Here is a 21,811-nt window from a genome sequence, read left to right as displayed (position 1 = left end):
TCATTTGATTGTACTGAAAAGGACAAGAGTCACCAACAAAACAATTAAAGAAGCCTACTAAACTGATTCTATAAACACTGCTGAAGTTTATGGGGCCAGTCCAAAATACCACTTCTAAAAATTCCTGGTAATGGGTGTTTTGCAAACTGTTGCTATGGACATGGACTTTCCTTTTGTGCCACTGCAACTACTGAATAAGGTTTTCTTAACATAGAAAGATTTTATTCCAACCAGTGAAGCGTAATTAAGCAAGCATGAAAACCCTCATTATTTCTTCCTCTAGTCCCAGGGTAAACAAAAGCCAGTGAGCTCAACTAATGAAACAATATTTTCTTTCTTTTCTGAAAAAACAAATACACTATCCAAGTTTTTAGCAACAAACATGTTCAGCTGGTTTGATGCAGTACTGCTGCCTGTATCAAAACACTTAGATTGAGAGTTCAACATGAGCCTGCAGCTGGATGATTCTGGTTTATTTTTACTAAGTTGATATGAAGTAGCAGACTACTATTATCAGCCACCTAATGTCTTGAACTTCAAGCTTACTCATTCAAGATGAATCCCTGTACTGGGATAGACTGCACACAGCAGCATCATGGATCAAAGCAATGTCTGTCTACAAAGACACTGCTTATGATCATAGAATAATTTCTCTCTTTCCCCAGGCAGCATTTCTGCCGGGTAAGACAGTGGTAGCACCCACCCTCCCCCCTCAACTCTCCATGTTAATACCAAGGCAGAATGCTCCGTCAGCCACATGTTACGGCATTCACATGGTCCTGGCAAAGTGGAGAATCAATCTGAAAAGAGACTGCTGATTTGGACTAACTAGACTTTTTGTACATGTTAAGTAACTGAGGCTAAATGCTAAATCAGTAACTTCCGTAATTTAAAGTTTAACAAGTTACCTGCGGCATCATACCTAACAACCCTCTGTGAATGTCTCAAATTCTAGACCAAATGGCACTAAATGAACATATTTAGATACTCAGTTCAGCTCCCTATATATACACATTAATATTTAGATGCCTCGATCTAGAGCTGAATCCATCCAATCTTGGTAAAACGGTTATGTTAATTCACTGGCATACATCTTCGCTACACAAACTTGTCAGCATCAAAATATCATACTAATCTCAGCAAAGGGATGCGCTACAAGAAAAAAGGTGGACCAGGAACTGAAATTACAAGAGCAAGGAGTACCAAATGAAACGATGGATATCTGTAAGTTATCACAAAAAATGGCAAGGAAAAGAAAAAAACACACACACACACACACACACACACACAATTCTAGATCCCAAGCAAAGACTAACCTCCACATACTCTGCAACCTACTGGCAAGTCTTAACATGGATAAATTCCAGTTAGTTCTACAGGAGTCATTCAGCATTTTGCAATGATAGCTAATTATAGGATGGAAGAGACCTAATGTACATCTCCTTTCAAAATAGTACGAATTTAACTCATTAATCAGTTAGACATACCACAACTTCTTTTTAATATGGAACCAGACCTACATTCTTTTCTGTAAGACCTCATCATCATCATTAATAGCAGTTAATCTGAAAAGGCCCATTTCAGTTTAATATTAAAGAAGTTTTACCCAAATGTTAACCTTTATATTCAATTACTCATATCAAAGAAGAAAATTTAAAATTAATAAATGTCAGAATCATACTAATGTTCTAAGTGGCATAACAACCACTGCTTTTATTCCTTCCATTTCTGTTAATACTTTTTTGCAGTTAAAAAAGATACGCATAAGAACTTACAGGGAAGTCTTTATCAGATTCTTGGATTTGAACAGCAAGATTATCTGGGAAGACTCCTTCTTTGCCATTAAGTTCTCCTTTCCACCAGCCTGGCTCTCCATCCTAAAACAAACAATAGATTAGTTCATTCAATTTATACTCCTTTTGCAGAACAGACACTGTTACAGGAACAATGCCTTTGCTTTTTTCCCTCAGCATAAAACGTTTGTTCATCCAGAATACTGCATTTGTAAGAGGAACACTTTAGCTACTTAAGCGAGTAAAAGTAAGGGGAAACAGCTACAAGTCACATCAGACTTGGTCTTTTTTTCCCTTCTCATAAAATAGAATATGGAGTTACACTACATTACATACACAGCTCAAGACCTACGAGGGGAAGCAAGGTAGGTAAGCAAAGTTAAAAGTAAGTAAAAACAGCTAAGACCCAATACATCACATTCAGTATCCTCAGCTTCCTTGATTGGCACCTTATTCCAATTAAACTCATATTTATTGGATAACACACAATCTACAGTGATTGATTAGATTCACTGGATTGAAAAAGGTGAAGAAAGAACAGGATATACCCTACTAAGGAAAAAAAAAAAAGCAAGTTAAGATGCAAGAAAAATTGGCAAGTAAATTCAAAGGCATAGAAATTACTCAGTATTATATGAACTTACTGGATAGAAGCCTTAATTTGCTCAGTCTTTTCAGTACGAAAACTATCAGCTTGAAAGTATTAAGTTACTCAAATATTTTAACAGCATAAAAGCTTTCCTTCCTGCCTTAGCTGCAAAATACATAGATGTAGCTATAGACATTGCTCCATTATACAAGCCTAAATGGATCACTACTAATGTGCTGCTGTTAACAGCACCAACTAGTTCATTCCAGAGTTCAGCACATACCAAGGCCAATCACCATTCCGTTCGAGAGAGCTGCTGAAACACTGAACAGGTATAGGAAAAAAGAATAATGAAATTAAAGGAAATTTAAAAAAAAAAAAGAATCACATCACACATTAAACTAAGGGAGGAAGTATCAGGAAAAAATATTTAAGCAAGTTACTAATGCCGAAAGTAAAAAAAAGTGCAAGTTTTTTTTTTTTTTAAGGTTTCTTTTTCGCTGTAGTCTTCCAAGTATTTCAGAGGTCGACTTCTGAACAGCGTGGAGTCATAAACTGGGTATGAGGACTATTGCTAAAACTTAGTTCTGGCAGGGCTAAGGTATGCTAGAACATCAGAGAGGGGGAAAAAAGAAAAAAAAAAATTACACACATGCAAAGACAACTCCATGGAAAATAACCACACACAGAAGAAACAGAAAAAAAATGACACCCCAGTAATAATGGCTTGAGTAATTCATGAACAAAGAAAACACAAATCATAACCTTCTTTATACAAGCCCGTATTTTTATCTCTGATTTGTGTTCAGAAAAAGTGTGTGCTTTTCTGGAAAAAGTGACAAGAAACCTGATGTCTTTTTCCACCCTGCCTAAGCCCAGTTTAGCTAACAGACTGGCAGAGCAGTAATACTCAATGCTGCATTTTTAAATTACCAGACTCTTCCAGAGGGGGCTGAGTGGGGATAGGTGTTATACAAAGCACGTATGCTAGAGGAGAATACCTTAAAATGTATAGTTAAAAATGGAGAATATTTTCTGCATTTGTAGGGCAATCAACTCCTCCTACCTCAGCCCCCCAAAAAGTTACTAAACATGCTAACCTCAGCCCCTTACCAACATCTGCTTTTTGAAAGGGGTGGGGAGGGGGTTGTTTTTACATACATAGGTCATATTCCAGAACTTCTAATCTTTATATGTTTTCGTGAAAAAACAAAGACTTCATTTACACAGTTTATCTAGTTAAAAGGATTAAGCCACATGGACTTTTTTTTTTTTTAAGGGCAATTGCAAAAAAAAAAAGCTTTGAAGAAATTGGAAATATATGGAAGATCTGTCAATGGCTCAGAAATAGGTATGCTAACAGACAGCTACTTTACAACTATTCCCCCTTATTTGTAAAGTCAAAAAGAACAAATTTTAAAGTCAGAGAAGTTACCTATCCCAAGTGATACCTGTGCCTGAAAATTATGACATGAGAAGTACTAACAAGAGCAAAACCCTGGACTGAATCAGTCACCTGATAATTGCATTAATATATTTCAGAATATGGTGAAAAAGGGAGAGCACTGCTGTAAATAACTCTGCCTTGCTGCAATACAAACTAGTATATGCTTCCAGTGAATCAGTTAAAATAGGACAGAAAGGTAAGAGATACAGTAAAGAATTTCCTGGGCCTTTTTTTTTTTTTAAAAAAAAAAAAAGGTGCCTTCCATAATACTTATTTCCACTGTAATGAAAGTAAGTAATATTGACAGTAACAATTTTGTTTCCTTCAGGGAATGCAGCATTTTGCCATAAACTTAAAATCCTCATAAAGACACATTAAGTGTTAGTGGCCTATAATAGAGGGAAACAAAGTATGTGAAAGCTGAATTCAAATGGGGGGGGGGGGGGGAGGAAGGCAAAGGGAAGAGAAACTTTCAGTTCTTTCAGACAATTTTAAATTTTTTAATATACCAGCAAGTAGACCGTGACTAACAAGAGACTGCAGACTATAGCAGGAAAATTAAATATGGGTAGGCCCATTCATTGTTTAAAAATATCTTTGCAAAAATAGGACCTTCCAATTAGGAGTTTTCAATATTTAGCACAAATACTCCTGTTATTTTTCAGTAAGCAGAAGACAGTATCATTTACTTTATCACTATTCTGAAACAGCAAGTGTTTCTAAAAGCTGCAATTCACTTTTACTGAAAATGTTTATTCGTTTTTTCTTCAGAATAACTAGATTTAAAAACAGTAGGTACAAATCTTCATTTCTCACTTTTTGACACTGTAACACATCCTAACCACCACCTTTAGGTGGGAACTCATTTATCACCAAATAAAAAGCCCAATAAGCCTGCAAGTTAGAAGAACTATTTTCAGAGGTTTTCCAGTTTCATAACAGAAAAGCAAGCTACTTTTGTATTTAGTACACGCTCTTCTGACTAGCTTTTGATGAATTTAAGCTATTTTCCTACTCTGGAAGGATCTTTAACAGCACCTATATCTCCATTGACTATAGGAGTAAAAGATGACCTCACAAGAGTCAAAATTAGACTCTGAATATCCAGCCCAAAAGAATCTCCTGTTCTCACATTTATGCTTCACCTACTTCTACAAAACCTGCAAAAGTTATAAATTATTAAAGCAGACTGAATATCTTACCTTACTGATTATTTGAATAATCTCTCCTTCTTTAAAACTGAGTTCATCATTTGAGCCATCATAGGCAAATATTGTCCTGCAATATTCCTTGGCTGAAACAAAGCAGCACAATTATTACACTTCCATAACATGGGTATTCAGGTTCATAAAAACAGCTCCCTTGTGTTGACTAAAGGAGAGTTCAGAAGTTAACAAACTTCTCTTCCAGACCAGCCCTCTGAGACTGTTCTACAAATGTTCACTGTGTAATTCATATCACAATAAAAAATAACAATATGGTGGTATTTAGAGAGGGGGAGATAAGTCTTTGTGCAGTCAGCGGATGGTGGTCTGACTTCTGAGAGAGAAGCGAGAGTCTAGTCAGTTGAAAGCAAAAGCCTGTCTAAACCTCCCAGTTACATATATATTCCACTTTATCAGCTGCTTTGTTTTTTACTGAGTTTTTTTTTTTTTTAATAATTTCAGAGTTGATCTAAATTTCAGGTTTACAGTTTTACTTAAATACTTGTAAATATTTAATGGTGACATCCTTTATCAATACATACAGTTACAGAAGTGTCAAATACCCAAGAAGGACATTTGCTGAAACTCTGAAGTCAAGTAACTGAAGGAATGAAATTCCTTGGCCAACCACCTGAAACCAGAGCTCATCTGAATAATTAATTTTGACAGTCAGACTCTTTGCAAAAGCAGAAAGAATAATTCTTTTCTACCTATTTGGTACAGCTCAATAACTACTCCTTTTAAAATTGTAAAAATAATTTCAATTGGAAAAGCAGGAAGGTTTGTTTTTTATTCATGGCAAAGGAAAGCTAGGTGATAAATAAGATCAATTAGTATAGAAGTCTTAATCACAAAACACATTTAGCACCTTATTTAAGCCCAACAAATTTAAAATTTAACACACAAAAAAAGTTGGATTTCTACAACTAACAGCTTAAGGAAGAAGCAGCGAACAAAAGTGTGTCTGCATGACACATCAGGTCTTCGAGGCTGGTAACATGCACAAGGAAGAGGTTGCGTGAACTCCCAGTTAAAGGGTAGTTCAACATCTAGCATCATCACTGCCATTGTCTGCAAGTCAACTCGTTAATGATTGACTTTTGCCGGATGGTAAGAGAAAAAAAACCACAAAACAAAAAAACCTCCACCAAACATAATGAGTTGCATTTAAACTTAAGACTGCAGCCTGTGAAGATTTACAGCATTATAAACAGAGGAATGTTAAAGAGAAGAATACTTTAAATTAAGTGCCAAATATCACATTAACCCTAAAAGAAATAGAACAAACAACAGCTACACTGCAGATATCTATCAAAATCAGGGAATTTTACTCATTAGCCTGGTTTCAAATCTAATACATTTATACACGTCCTGATTTTGTAAAAATATATGCATTTCCTTAATGCGTGGGAGATTTTTGTCAGCGTAGTTGAACTACACAATTCTTCATTTATCTCCTCCTCCATGCACCACCCTCCTGCCTCCGCACACACACAAAAAGCCCCATAATACACAGAAAACTATGTCAGAAAGGGAACTTTTCACTCTGGACCATGATGCTGGGAAGGCTGGAATTCCCAAGTGTGCTGAACTCTGCAGACTGTCAAGTTATCTGTACATGCCGGGCTGCAAGACCTGGCAGTCAGTTCCTCCCAAAAAATTCTCCTGGCGAGGCTGAGCCTATTTACAATTTGCCATTCCACCACCTTATTTACCAAATATCGGGCTCACACACTAGTTGAGATGATGACAAGTTTCATTTTCTAGCACTTAAATAGCACACAGTATTTAAAAATAATAATATTAAAACTGAATGTTAGCAGCTATTTTGAATCAAATTGTAGTTTAAAATTACATCTTTTCCAAAGACTCAGGACTAATAACAGTAGCAGAATCATGGATGATGTACTCTAACATAAATGGGGAGGGGGGGAAGAGATCAAATTGTTTTCGTCTTTGGTAGTATATAAAAATATTTTGTTAAAAAAATAAAAAATAAAAGTCATAAGCTTGCCAGAAATAGAAGAGGCACACAAAAAGGCCACGATAGTCTAAACAGCTGAGAGATCTGTTTGTTTTAAACTATGTTAACAAATAATCTGTGTTCAATGTCTCAAAACAGAGGATGATACACACAAGCTATAAGAATAAGGTCTACATTAAAATAAAAACACTAAGAAAGAAAACAAAGTTTTCTTTTGAAGGGTAAACGATGCTCTTAGGCATTATTCTGTTCTCCTACTACATCTTTTGCTAAAATGTTTATGTTCCTTTCAGATTATTTTGTTTTTTTGGGGAGCAGAGGTTGAATCAAACAGCTCAGCATGGCATGGCTACTGGATTAGTCCAACTTCCATACTTTTAGCATGAAATGCATCTGAAATTATGAAAAAAGCTAAATACAAAATGTTTCTTCAATATGGACCTTCCAACTTTATTAGACTTTTTAGCCAGACTTCAGTTAATTTTTATTCAGAAGTTTTAGCCAAGTTAAATTTCATGATGTGCAGTACTGCACACTGTCCTGTTGGCTGTGCAGGAAAAGCATTTACAGCAATAGCACTAGAATGGTTCAAAAGCAAGATCCCCAAACTATTCCGTTTTAAAGTTTAGTAAAGATTTAGAAGTTACAAGTAAGCAATAGCTTCCATCAGTTGAATATATCACACCTAATTTGATTCATTCTTTGCCTTATAATGGCAAAGTTTAATAATTAACTACTATTAGCCCATTACATCAAGCACTCCTAGCAAGTAATCAGGTATTTATAAACGTGGTCATGCTATTTACAGCTATCCAACTCAACAAAGAAAAGTCAGCTAAAATGGCATGGATGCCTTACACTGCTATAGCTACAGATAAGCTAGGGCTTTTACCAACAAATCCAGCACTTAGTGTCCTGTTCTGCTTGATTATGCAGCTCATAAATACAGGGAAAAAGTCAAACATTTGTTTTAGTTTTACTAATTCTGCAAGTTATTCATTCCAAGTGAAATAACCCACTTACATCAAAATAAGGAATTTAAGATGCATTTTTATTTTAATGCCTAAACTACAATAAAGACATTGAAAAAAAGTATCTTTTCTGGAATTAGGCTGAGCTGTCCACAGGTCAGATAACAAAAGTTGATTTTGACACAGGGTTGGCATTCCCACAAAAAGCTTTGAGCTGGCTTAGAGTTTTTTAAAAAAAAAAATCTCTCTAGTTAAAATTATGCAATTTAGCAGCAAAATGAAGTTATGTTTTAGAAGTAACTTATTTTTCACAGGAGAGCAATAGAAGTGGATTACCTGGAGAACAGACTTCAATGAAATACAATGACTTTACAATTAATACAACATGCACACTAGATACTCCACAATAAATCCTGAAAATAAAGATAATTTTATAGCTAGAGACAGAAATTGAGTAAATGGACTATTCCACAGCTACAGATTTTCAGCATCTCAGCTAAACACTGAAAGCTAGATAGAATGAAGGTCAGTTTAAGTATGTCAACATAGCAAATTAATGTAAAGTAGCTGCTGCAATAAAAATTAATACCCTAGTCTTACTTTCTGCTGGATAACGTCCTCATAAAAATCTCTTTCATTCAGCTTCCACAAAAATGTAAGCAAAAACTCTTTCAGACTACTTTGTCTTTGCAGAACTCCTTAAAGGTAAAAGGCATTACACAAGTGCTCAGTATAGAGAAAAGTTTAAGATTTTAAACAGGAAAAACAAAACCTGCTTTGACAACTCTACACTACTCTATAGAGGATGATGAGGTAATAGATGCAAATAATGATTAACCTTACCTTTTGGCTTACTTTCAGGTTCTGATTTTGTTGATTCTGATGAGTTCTCCACTTTTGTGATACTAGGAAAATGCATTAGTTTTGTTCCAGGTGGATGATTAGATGGTGGCTAGAGAGAAACAGAACTGCATTAATAAAAATTCCTTTTCAGTTTTATTTTTAATTAAGCTACCAGACACACTCAAGTTTTCATTAGTCGAAACATGAATTTCTGCCTTTAAGTGATGCGCTAACTGAGATGTTTCCATTAACTATTTGACTTGTTCATTACGGTCAGTGCAATAAAAGTTGTGCCTACTGAATAAAGATGAAGTAGGCAGCTTCCAAACTGGAAGCAAGCCTCAGGACATTGTCAGATATATACAGTCTTGCAATCATATTTGAATATCTTGAGTACAGTTACCCTGAAAGTGCCTGCTTCAGTGCAGAACAGAACTGATTATTCGATACCATTGCTGGAGGCAATTCACTCTAATCATGTTTACTTTGCATTGGAATAAAGCAGGAATATACAGCAACCATACATCATCTCTGCTGCAGAAGCAATTAAGTTTTAACTACTCACAGAGCTGTAAGAGCATTTAAAAGCAGCTGCTCTAAATTCTTTGCACTCCTAGCAATTGTTACAGAACACAAAACAAAAACATTCACTAGAGATTTCTTCTGTACCAAAAAAAACCATGAAGATATCTCAACTGGTACCACATTTCAGAGTTAATATCTAACCAAAACAGTTATTCTGACTTTCATTTCAGATTTACTGAGCTCTCAGGACGATTCAGACAATTTCAGGTACATCTTTTTCTTCACAATCATATGAGCTACAAATGCCAAATGCTATCCGATAATCAGTGCTTACCTGAGCCACCCTAACAGGGTTACTGACGTGAAAAATCCTATTGCCTCTGCTCATTTTCTATTTACAATTAAACATCACAGACCTTCTACCGCCACAGAAACTAGATTTACTCTCCTCAAAAACAGATCTTGTCTGTGGGCTGGTGTTTGATACCTATGACATACCATAGAAGAAGCTTGTCATTTAGGACACTTTTGGAGTGCATATGCAATTTAACTCTCTCCAGAGCACTATATAAAGGAAGCACTAAAATAACCCACCTGTGAGATTAAATACATTTAAAAGGACATGAAAATAGTTTTCTACATCCCTCCTTCCAAAATAAGATGCAATTACAAGTGCAAGAGAAAGTTTAGGTAGACAGAATATAAATAACCTGAATGCAGCCAGGATCCTGGAATTAACTAAAACTTATCTTACTGTAGCTTGCAACAGCACATATGCTCTTGAGCGCTTGAAACATATGAGCGCTCTGCCTGCCTGCATTGAATAGTCTCCCAGGCCCTGAGAAGAAAGCTCTCTCTGCTCCAGAATTTCCTAAAGACAACTTTTTCCCTTCCTGGCTTGAAGACGGAGAATGCCCTTCCATCATCCCTCCACTTAACTACAAAGCGAGTCAAGTACAAATATTAAGAATCCATCCGTCTTAATTAGAATTAACTCCCTGCTGTTCACGTTGTTCTCCGTTTGCCTGTAGGATGATTTTGGCAAGGTACAAAAGATAAGTGGAACGTTAAATGCAAAACTCAACTGTTTATTTCATTGTTTTTAAGCCCTGTAAAACCGTTTTCTCACTTCATTTCCTGCTCTGTTGAGAAACAGCCTGTAACAGCCTGTTACCAGACAAGCCAACTAACAAAATAAAGCGCCAACATATTTTAGTGCTTATACGCAGTCAGTAACGCAGTTTATAATGGCTGAGCAGACTTATTTTAACGTATTTTAAAAAGGATAATTATACTCCCAAGATACAAGTTTGAAAGTTGAAAACTCCAAAAGTTTTGAACAATTAATCCTACGACAAGAAAACAAAGTGAAAGCTAGTTCCTGAATCCCTGCTGTGACTGCATTTACATAAAGATGGAATCGCTCCCACGAACTCCTACTTTGAGGAAAAGGCCTGGAGAGAGCAGAGGAAAATGAACGTGCCTATATTAGGAGCTCACGTTCCCTAAAAGGTAAACATAAGATGACACGCTTGTAATTTTGGTACTCTGAATCATCTGAAGCTTTGACCAATATAGAAACAAAGTAGATGCACAGACTGTCTATGGTTTGATGAGCATTTGTCTCAGTACTGCTATGGAGAGAGAAGAATCAGAAGCCTCCATCCCTACCCTCTGCCTGACAACTCTCTCCTCCTTGCTATCACTTCACCTTATGCATTGCCCCAACACAGCCGTTTCTACGGAGGCAGAGGAGATCAGATCAGTCAAGGGAACTGACTGAGAAGTAATGCAGAAATATGCTGTTAATTTTCAGTTAATTACTGTTAATTACTCCTGAGTAAAAACTGAAACACAGAATTATTTGAGTTCACTTTAATTTATCAAAAGCCTAAGACCCATACATAAACTCTTGCTATAAACTATGCATAAGTTCAAGAAAAAGACATTAGCATTGCTGTTTTGCCTCAGAGGGATAAAAATGCTCTCAAATTCAGATCAAAATAAAACTCAAACTACGGTAATTACACCATCCGCTCTCTCCTAAGCTTTATGTTAGGAGTTGAGAACAGAAGTGCCCCATTGCAATTCTACCTTCAGAAGACATCGGCCATTATGCATGACAGCTAGTACAGCAATCTCAACACCCCTCAAAATGTAGGGGGCAGAGGGGAGGGGAATCTGTTTTAAAGGTCACATACAATCGGTATAGAAAGATGTAGACGTCTTGTCCCAGATCAGAAGAAAAAAAATACACGTGCATAAGCGCTCGCACACATACAACAATAAAACCCAACCACAACCACACCACCCTTCTCTGCACTTCTGGACATCATGAAAAGAAGTGATGAATACTTTGACTACATCCCCCATTCCCTTTCATTCCCTCTTTATTGCGAGGTCAAGGATCCCCAAAACAGCCTAAAGAAATTCTTCTACTTTTTCAAATAAAGATAAGCAACAAAACCTACTGCACTCACTTATCACTAGTCTTAGCACAGTCCTAATACTGTAGATGTTTTAGAGAATTTACTGTTTCTTAACCCATACGGCTTCCACATGATCACTTTCATAACAACTTTATTTTCTCCTCTTTAATTTTTTAAACATCAATACATTTGAATAGTCCTTTTCGAACCAACATTAAGTATAAATCACTATAAAAAAAAGTTTGGGTTTGTTTTGTTTGTTTTTAAATGCAAGAGATTACTCTTGACTTTCTGGTTACCCCATGAAATGATTAAGGTATGATTATGGAATAATATTGACACATTTTAAAGTGACCAATGTATTTAGTATCTGCAAGACATGCTGTCTAATTCAGGAAACTCTCAAATAACATGAACCACTGCAAACCTTATCTTGCTTTTTATCTTCTGATTCATTACTGGACAATCTTGTCTTAAGTTTCACTGAGCCTTCTTTAAAGATATCTCCAAACCCAACACCTCGGATTTTCTTTGGCTGTGCAATTGGTCCAGATCCAGGTTCGCTTCCATTTCCCGGAGAGGCCACAGGTGAGGTAGGACCGCTGAAAACAGACTCTGAAATTAGAAAAAGAGTTTTAATATCTGAAATTATTTCTTTTCTCTTAGGGAAAAGTCACACAGCTGTCAGACAATCTAGCAAGATTAGTACAAAGTATATTATTACAGTTCTCATCCCCTGCATTTTCTTCTAGTTGTAGGATTAAGCATAAGACCATTTCAAATGCCACTATTATTGCACTGAATTTTCTGGCAACTAGAATTAGATCACTATTTTTTCTTATCATTTCAGATAACATCCAAACTGCGCAATCTGTTATTATCAACGTTAAATTTTTCATTAATTTTATGAACCATTGCTTGCGCATTCTTTTGAAAGTGTGTTGTTCAACATTGCATATAAAAGCTTGTCCACTGCTGCACAGCTATAGCTGCTGAAAACAATTACCAGTAAGATCCACAATGAGCCCATATCGAGTCCTACCACACTTTTACAGCAAAAAGAAAATTTTGTTTCAGGAACAGAAAGTGGCATCTATTAAGGCACTGAAGTGAAACCTTTTTATTCCTCAAAACGAACTACTAAAATATCTGAGAAAGTTTCTTATTAATTACGACTTGGGTAACTTTTAAACCTGATAACACTTCAGGACATATATGTTTAACTCATTAAAAATAACTCAGATATAGTCATTTGATTTAATCACTGTTAGAAAACACATGTATTTAGGATTCTTTTCATCATCTTTCAAATTTAAAGGGCAAAATTTATTCTTCCTCAAAAAACCAAGTTCAGAGAAGAACTGAATGTAGGTGTTAGAAGCCGCTAAGACAACACTTGTTTAATTTGTCTATTGCTCAAATCTCTTAAAACCTACAAACTAGTATTTATAGACAAACTACCTGTAAGTGCAGAATTCCACAAGAAAGTCATCTGAAAGCTACAGAACTTTGCAACTCAAACTCAAAATAGTTTCCATATAAGCTTTTAGCCTTTCAACTAAGTTCTTTCTAGTGTACAAATGCCTGGGAACTGCAATAAAGATTTAAGCAGATTTCTTCCTTCAGTTATAAATTTAAGGGATTTTGATAATACTGTGATATTGCACACCCTCTTAGCTTCAATTTCTCATCTTTTCTCAACCACGGTATTCTTTACTTAGTTGCTCCTCCTCTTACATGTCTAAAAGATAACCAGAAATTTCATTAATGAGAATATTCCAAGCTGCATCTTTGTTTGAAAGAACACAGCTCAGTCAATGTGGCACTTTGTTTCTCAGGAATGGGGAGAGATATACTTGAGATCCTGACTGTGAAGTACTGAGCATTAAATAAAACCCTTTGGGGGTGTGAGAAGGTGGAAGTCACGTTGTGTTAGTTACTGACAGAAAATACAATCACTTTGAACTACTGTTAATTCCTAAATAGATCAATGAGACTTAAGACTGAGATATGTATTTGTAAATTTATCTTACCAGGTGCCACTAAACTTAGTGATCTTGAACTCCAATAAGATAGCTATTGAACCATTTGGGACTGCTCAAATCAAAGAATTCATGGTTAGCATTATTTCAACTGTTTCCAGAATTTACAGAAGAAGAAAAAGAAAAAAAATTATTCAAGCCAGATTTTTCTTTCCCATCTGTGAGCACATCCTTGTCAGAAACAAGTAACAGAGAACATTGTAAATGAGAGTGCACATTACTACAAAAATCTTTGTCCTTTAAACGTTATCAAGGGAATTAATGCCTAAAGATGGCTGTAAGACACCATGGACAAAGAATGTTCTCATTTCAGCAGTATCACGTCACGAGTCCCCAGCCTTCAAACAGGTCTTCAAAGGCTGTGTGTCTCTAAAGTACAGTTTCAAGGGAAAGGACCAAGCCATTTCCTTTAGAGTATGCACCTGCTTGGCACCCACTCAACATACAACTTCTGTTCAACTGCAGAGACTTCTACTTCTATCTTAGCTATACAGTCACAGCCCTAAATGAATGGCTGAATTTAAATACTGTCTAAAAAAAAAACCACCAAGCAGTATGTCTGATCCATTGTCCATTTTTATATTTTAGTTAGAACGTACATCGAAAACACTTTATGCTTAGAATTAAATATAGTAAGAAACCGAGGCCTTCTTCCCAGGATTCGTTTTAAGTTGAGGCTCTTTAAATGGTTTGGTTTATACATTTTAAGTTTCAACTGAACATGGTCAGAAGCTTGAGTTTTCAATGTCAGCAGACTCATGTCTAGGATAATGAGATGCTAAAGCAAAAAACTGTTGAATTAAAATATAATTTTATATCCCAGTATTGCAAAAGCTCCCCCTGCAAATATGATAAAATTTCTAGTAATAAAATGCAGAATACATATTTGTAAGATCAAGGAATTGCCTTAATTCTAATTTTATTAGAAATGTATTAGAAGAAAATTACACAACTTCAATCCTCAGTAGCAATATTTTCTAGAAAAAACACACTCAGGCAGGCTCCCAGGAAGCATGAATTCTTTACTACCTTTGTTCCACTAAAACCATAATGTTCCAAGTTAAACAGAAAATGTAAAATGACTCTGGTAAGGATTTACAACAAATCAGTTTACCACCTGTGTCATCCAGAGTATCCTGTGTTTCTCCATCATCCATCAATTCCAATTCTTTCACAAAGTTTGAAGGAAACAATCCTGACTTGCCATTTAGTGTTCCACTCCACCAGCCTTCTTCTACCTGCGTAGAAAGATTTTGCACATTACCAGTAAAGCAAAAGTAAACCCAAATACAACTGCTGTTTCAACATTCAACTATTGTAAACTAAGCAATTTTAGAAATACATATGTGTCACTTATAACTCTGGGAGAGTTCAAGGGACTATAATTTCTCCTCAAAAGAAATCTGCCAAAGATGTAGAACCACTAGGCCAAAGAAGAACAAGAAAATCATTGCCTGTCACTTCTATCACCACACCAATGATCCTGAAACGTAAGACCAGTCCTACACCAATTAATCCAGAGGAGCAGCAAAATGTCAGTTCTCTCAGAAAAAAACACAGAACAACAAGTATTATTCACTTCACAGAGAAAGAATATATTAAAGTGATTACAGAATAAAGATTTTTACCTGCATCTTGGATTCGCAAGGAAATTTTCATTCAGCCTTGCTGCCCACCTGTCTCTTCTGTATTGTTCACTTTCCGCTCTCCCCCTTTCCGCTGGCCTGGTATTCATTGGCCAGCTTCAAGCAATTTTGATCAAGTTTCAAATATAAAATTTCAACAAGTTTCATTGGATAGAATAGAGAAAAGTCCTTAACATTATAGAGTAATAGGCAACTAAGCTGCTATCCTTTCTTTCTGGCAGGAGACAGTTGGCCAAACAGCACATGCACAGCTCCAAACCAGCCAGAAGATATGAATCCTTCCCCTACTCAGCTGGCCTGCCAACAACAACAGCTGAGAGACGCAAAGATTTTCTGGCCACATGCAAAAGTCCTTCATGTACAAACCTGCCGGATGCCAAGTTTTGTTAGCTTTGCTATCCACAATGCAACTTATTTTCACACTGGACACCTGCTCAGCAACTCAAGAACACAATGACTCTGCAATACTCTGTTATGTGGCCGGATTCCTGGTGCGTAAGTTCACTGCAATGCTCCAAAATTTACTGGAGGAACTTATGAAAATCCTCCAGTCAAAGCAGAATTAATAGAAGCTAGGCCTGTGTAGCAGATAGTTGCCAGCAGATCCTGTAAGAATTGGGCTCTTCAATTTGTTTACGAACAGTTTTCAAGACATCTCTAAATTGAGGCTACCTGCCTAATGAGCACCACTGGAAAAAAAAAAAAAAACACTCTCAAGAATGAAACAAGTTTTCAAAATATTTAATTTTAGTTGCTCTATTTTGAGACTGGAAAATGTTTTTAAATGAGAAAGAAAAGCAGCAGAAGAAAAAAGCAACAGTGGTTGTTTACATAATCTTTTTTTAGTCTTGTGTTCTAGGTCACTATGCCTGACACAGGCTAATGTTTAAAAATTATGTCTATCTCCAGGCAAGTGAATCGCATGCAAAACTTGGCAGCCGCAAAGAGAGGCATAGAACAAAAAAGAACATCTCTCGTTTTAAAGACATTTTGGTTCTCAAATATAGCTTTTTCTCTAGATGGTTCAAATTGAGAATTTGGTCCTCCAAACAAAATTTGAAGCACAGACCACTGACAAGTGCTGACTGGGCTTTAGCTCCTCTTGCTTCACATGCTACAGTACTCAAAATTAAAATATGTTACACAAAACTAAAACTTGACTCATGAATGCCATCAAAGAGCCAAAAGCAGGGGACTTTTAATGCTTCTGACACAGAAAGTGACTCAAGCTTCCATTCCCTCTTCTGCTATGAACTGAGGCTAGCAAAGCCGTGAACCGACCAGCAAGGCAAGCGGCAATTGAGAGACCATCAGAAATAGCACAAAAGTTTCTTGAGCATGCTGTCTTGCAACAAACAAACCAACCAACCAAAAAAAACCCCAAACCTCAGCCACTTATATACCAATTATACTACCAGAGGAGGTGCCTTTAACCAACATCAAAAAGCAGGCAATAAGGCTCAAATCACTTTAGTAGGGATTATGAAGCATCTATGGATTTCTGGATTATAACACTTAAGTGTGATGATTTCAGAACTCAACCTTCCATTTCAAAAATCTTACTACATAATAAAATTTCCACAAGAGGGAGTTACAGTTCTGGTACATTCATATCAGTACTTTTTTTGTGTGTATGGTACGTGAATTTCATCAGTTTATTTCTATAAAAAGATAGAAACTCAAGACTTCCAAGCAAAGAGGAAAAAAAATTTAGAACAAGCAGTTTCCTCCAATCTGATAAAACACAGTTGTATGAAATTAGCTTACAGCAGGGTTAAAAGTAGATTATGCTTGACAACAGCATGCAAATATTACAAGTATAATATAAACCAAAATAGATTTACTACTTATTTCTGCGTCTGGCAGGAGGAAGGGGAAAGGAAAGATATGAAGCAGAAACAAAAGATTTATGGAAATTATACAGTTGTAACATGCACTTTAAGTGTGTATTTTGCATTCATAATCTACATGTTACATTAAAATATACATATATATAGCGTATATGTTTACATAAACAAGAAGCACCACCACCCTACAGATCAGCCACTACGCAATGCAACAACCTTCTTCCCCAACAGCTACTTCTGATCTTATAATCTGCTTTCTCTTTAATATTAGTCATTTAATTTCTGAACCTATCTGCCTCCAGCTGCGATTTCATGAACATTAGTGCAAGTTACTAACTACCCAATTTGTAAAAACAATTGTTAAGTGTTAAATACTGGAAAATTTACAGGGGTGACAGGTAGAAATGATCCCCTTGCAGGAGTTAGTTCCACTTCATCATTTTCTCTGTAAAAAAAGTCACTAAATACTCTTTCCTTGAAGTAATAAGTCTATCTGCATATATAATAGCACCTTTTATATCTAAAGGAAAACAAGGACCATTGTACGTTAACGAAGACGGGTTTTCTGAGACAAATTATCTCAGCATATTCTACGACCTATGGTATTTTCTAAAATTCTTCACATTTCTTGTCCGTTAGTACAGTTTTGTGAAGCAGATGTCAGATGTAGAACAGATTTATCCTACATCATGATAAAAACACATCTCCTACAGCATCATAAGCTGTCACACTACAGTATGTAAACAGCTCTGTGCTAATAGTTAGCTAAAATATTTTTCTACCTAATAATATTTGATAAGCAGTCATCCTCAGAACTGCCTCCACAGTTATACAGCAACTCATCGCAGCAATTCAGTCTAATTCAGTCACTAAAACACTGCTGGAGTAAAGGCACTGACTATCCAAGTGTAGAGCATATGCACTGGAAGAATATAACCTAAATATAGTTAAAAAAAAGAAAAAAGCATATAGCCCTAGTAGCAATGTAAGTAGTACAAGCTGGCTACTACAAGTTTGTATTTTCAAATCATTAAGCTAAGTGGATTTCCTGTAAGTGATTTTTTTTTGTTTTGTTTTTTTTAGAGAAATTGATGTGTTCCCAGCACTCCTTCTGAGGGAAAGATTGCTATAGAAAGGTTTTCCTTGGTCTGTAGAGTATCATGAAAATAGCTGAAGTATGTCATCTTCGAAATATTTATTCTTTGTTAAGATTAGCCAGGTGGGGTACATCAAGGTAGAATTGCTGTGATCTTTTTGTTCTGTTTGGCTACTTATTCTTCTCTGATACATCAGATAAACCTCCCTGCCAATAATTCAGAATGTTAACATGCAAGACCTGAAATAGAAGTTTCTACAATAATTTGCTGCACACGAGTACAGCCCATTGAATGATCCAACATAACTATTTACAAAGTCACAGCTACGGTATCTGTACATTATTCTCAGATGGAACTAGTGATTTAGTACTCCAGAAGTTACCCTGGAGTATTCATTTACAAGAAGCCCACACTATGGTGTTTATGAATTGTGTTTTTCAGTGAGCAAGTTTGACAAGTCACTTGCTCTGTGTTCTCAAAAAGCTAACAGAATAAATTCTAGAAATACTTAGTGTAAACACTAAGTTTAGTTAAAGGCATAGCATTTTTTTTGCTATGAGAACGGAAGAGTCACTCCTAGCAACCTACAGCATGTTGGAGAGTCAGCACTCTCTTTGACAGAAGCCATCCATGTCAAAACTGAAATCACATAAAGTTACCTCAAAAAGTAAAATCTTCTCCTTTCTCAGATTCTTAGGGAGACAGCAAGGAGAGACTGTACCAGTGAAGGACAGAATAAGCTGGGTAGAAGTTTTCCATTTAGTTCTAAAAGGATTCCTTGCAAGATCACTCTAGACTTTTGCACAGGTTTCCATGTAGATTTACCTTTTGTAAGAGATATTCTTCCCACCTGTTAAAGTCTCCCACAACACAAGTTGCTATTCAATGGAACAGATACCAAGGAAGTATACAGTTAGGAACAACAACAAAGATCTCTCAGATACATAGGGCTGCTGGCATCAGGTTTTGAATAACAAGACAGATCTTTAATTGTATTTCATAATCAGTGGGGAAGGGAAGCAATGGAAATACAAATGCATTCAATGACACGTTCTTATCTTCCATATTTTTGGGCAAGTGGGTTTGTATTGCTTGTTGCACTGACTACTGTTACTATCTTGATCAGTTCAAAGTTTGAATGATGAAAGACTTTACAGGAAAGCGCAGAACTGGAAAATCAGGTCAAATAACATTTTTCACCTAAACCAAGTTAGAGTATGTAGAGTTATAGGCAACTGGTCAAATGTTTTTCAGCTTAACTGCCCTAGAAGCAAGGATCACAGACAGGGCCAAAGAACTGTAAGAGCCTTTAGAAAAAGAAGTCAATGTAATGGATCATAATTAATTGCTGCAAAGATCAAATACTTCCTTTACACATCTAGTATGTATTGATTTAGGATTAGAACCTGAGAGAAAGAACTTCTAAACTATCAATTTCAGCCTTCAGATTTCCTACGCTTTCTCCAGTATTGTTGTAATTCAAGTATTCTGCCAAAAAACAATTTCACTTTTGGTCAAATGAAGAGATGATCAGTTCTGTAAAACAGCTTACCTCTTCACTGATGTCAATAACATCCCCCAGTTTGAGTTCCAGTTCATCCTCATTCCGCGGAATGTATTCAAACAGCACTTTACACTGCCGCTTCTTGGACCCTGACAAGGGGGGGGGGGGGGGGGGAAACCACACACACACACAAAAATAAGAACACTTAAAAAGAATTATTTTTTTTACGCTCCCCTCTCCTGAGGATCAAACTTGACTAGAACACTTGGAAATCATCACAAAAAGCTAACTACATGAGTTTTGTCTCGAGTTTTCCAGTTTGCTTGCCCCACTTAAACTAGGTAGCTGTACCTTAGACGCAGCTTGAAAATATTGTTTCCCACACTCCCAATTACAAATGGGTAAACATTACACTGCCAATTACCAATATGCTATAAAAAATACAATGACATAAGCAAGTCAGATAAGCACACAGTTCAATGATTTTCAAGCTATTTCCTGACTAAAATCGGGAAGAATCACAATAGCAGTCAGTTACAGCATTAGCACTTGCCTGAAAGAAAAAAAATCGGCAAAATTTGAGACCTCAATGTTTAAGCAGTCCCAAGAGAAATAACAAGGGTTTTATTCTGCATAACACTAAAATTCTGCCTTATAATGAAGATTGTGCTAATTACAGGTTTGGGGTAATGTTAACATTTGTCTTGCTCCGATTTCAAAATCCAAATTAATTTCATCAAAGAACACAAAAAAAACCCCACACATACACACACTTTTTCCCAGTGCCAGTATGGAGTTGGAAAATTAGATCTATACTTCATTTAGCAGTGTTTCACAAAGGCAAAACTAAAATAAATAGTATTTGACAGACTGTTTGCCACAAGTCATTTAAGCCGTGCAGACATTAAAGATACGATAACACACTGGCAGGGGAAAACATTCAGCTGGCTTCCAACAACCTCACCAGCCACCTATGTGTGAACCTAAGATTACACAATTATCCTACACATAGCACAGGCTTTTAGGCTTTTCTTCTTCAAAGGCCATCTCTTCCAGGCCTTTTCCAGAACACAACAGCCCGCAAACTTTTGAAGGCAACCATCATCTTGAGCTCCATACATACTCTACACTAACTCCTTATCCCTCCCCTCAAAACAATCTACCACCAAGTTTAAGTGAAAAAAACAGTAAAAAAATAAAAGACTTTATATAGATTACATTTGTTTAAGTGGTGAAGCTCATAGCGGCTGTATAATTCCTATACTTCCTCTTACACTTTGCACTCCATCCATTCTCAAACTTCAGCAATTAAGATTAGCTAAGTGAAAACATGACAAATAGAAATACAACCTCTGAATGTGTTCCTTGTCCTATTATAGTACTGTTGGAGATCCAAAGTCAGAAGTTTGGAGACTGCCACACCCAGTCTTCTCAGTACGAAGCAACCCAGAGGTCTGAGTAATATTCAGCATCTAAAATTTCTGAGGGCTCACCTAATTAAGAAGCATTTTCCTACACACTAGTATATGACCTCTACTCTCAAGAGAAAAAAAAAAAGTAGGAAATAAAGCAAAAATTTTATAAAGGTCTATGGGTTATCTCTATTGACACGTCATTGCCCACATAATACGCCCTCCTAGTTACTCTGCTGAAATTCATTATCAGTCAAGAAGGATCATTAGGTTAGCAGAAGTTGAAATAAATGGTTCATGGGCCTTTACTACCTCCTACTGCCCTTTCAGGTCTCCTCCTTTGAATGGCAGGCTTAGGGCTGTCTTCACATCTGCTCTATATTGCTTTTACTTGCTTAAGCTAGAGTAAGCAAGCAAAAATTCGAGATGGCTGCACATGCTTCTCTACCTTAAAGAGAACAGACAGATTGGTACCTT

The 21,811-nt window shown here is 36.3% G+C and overlaps 1 protein-coding gene across 4 annotated transcripts in view; it reads right to left on the bottom strand.

Moving 5' to 3' along the window:
• The window catches only part of CD2AP (CD2 associated protein), an 88,379-nt gene that overhangs the window by 21,309 nt on the left and 45,259 nt on the right, over positions 1 to 21,811 (bottom strand). For all 4 annotated transcript variants that reach the window (XM_068937020.1, XM_068937021.1, XM_068937022.1 and 1 more), the window contains 6 exons: positions 19,971 to 20,071; positions 14,946 to 15,066; positions 12,214 to 12,401; positions 8,833 to 8,941; positions 5,032 to 5,123; positions 1,776 to 1,877 (listed from right to left, as the gene is read on the bottom strand). In XM_068937020.1, the coding sequence (XP_068793121.1) occupies positions 1,776 to 1,877; positions 5,032 to 5,123; positions 8,833 to 8,941; positions 12,214 to 12,401; positions 14,946 to 15,066; positions 19,971 to 20,071 (713 nt within the window). The remainder of the gene's footprint in view (positions 1 to 1,775; positions 1,878 to 5,031; positions 5,124 to 8,832; positions 8,942 to 12,213; positions 12,402 to 14,945; positions 15,067 to 19,970; positions 20,072 to 21,811) is intronic.

This window comes from Struthio camelus, chromosome 3, assembly GCF_040807025.1.
Source record: "Struthio camelus isolate bStrCam1 chromosome 3, bStrCam1.hap1, whole genome shotgun sequence".
In the NCBI taxonomy this organism is placed as follows: Eukaryota; Metazoa; Chordata; class Aves; order Struthioniformes; family Struthionidae; genus Struthio; species Struthio camelus.
Note: the sequence above shows the minus strand (reverse complement) of the source record. Positions and strands in the feature narration are given on the sequence as shown.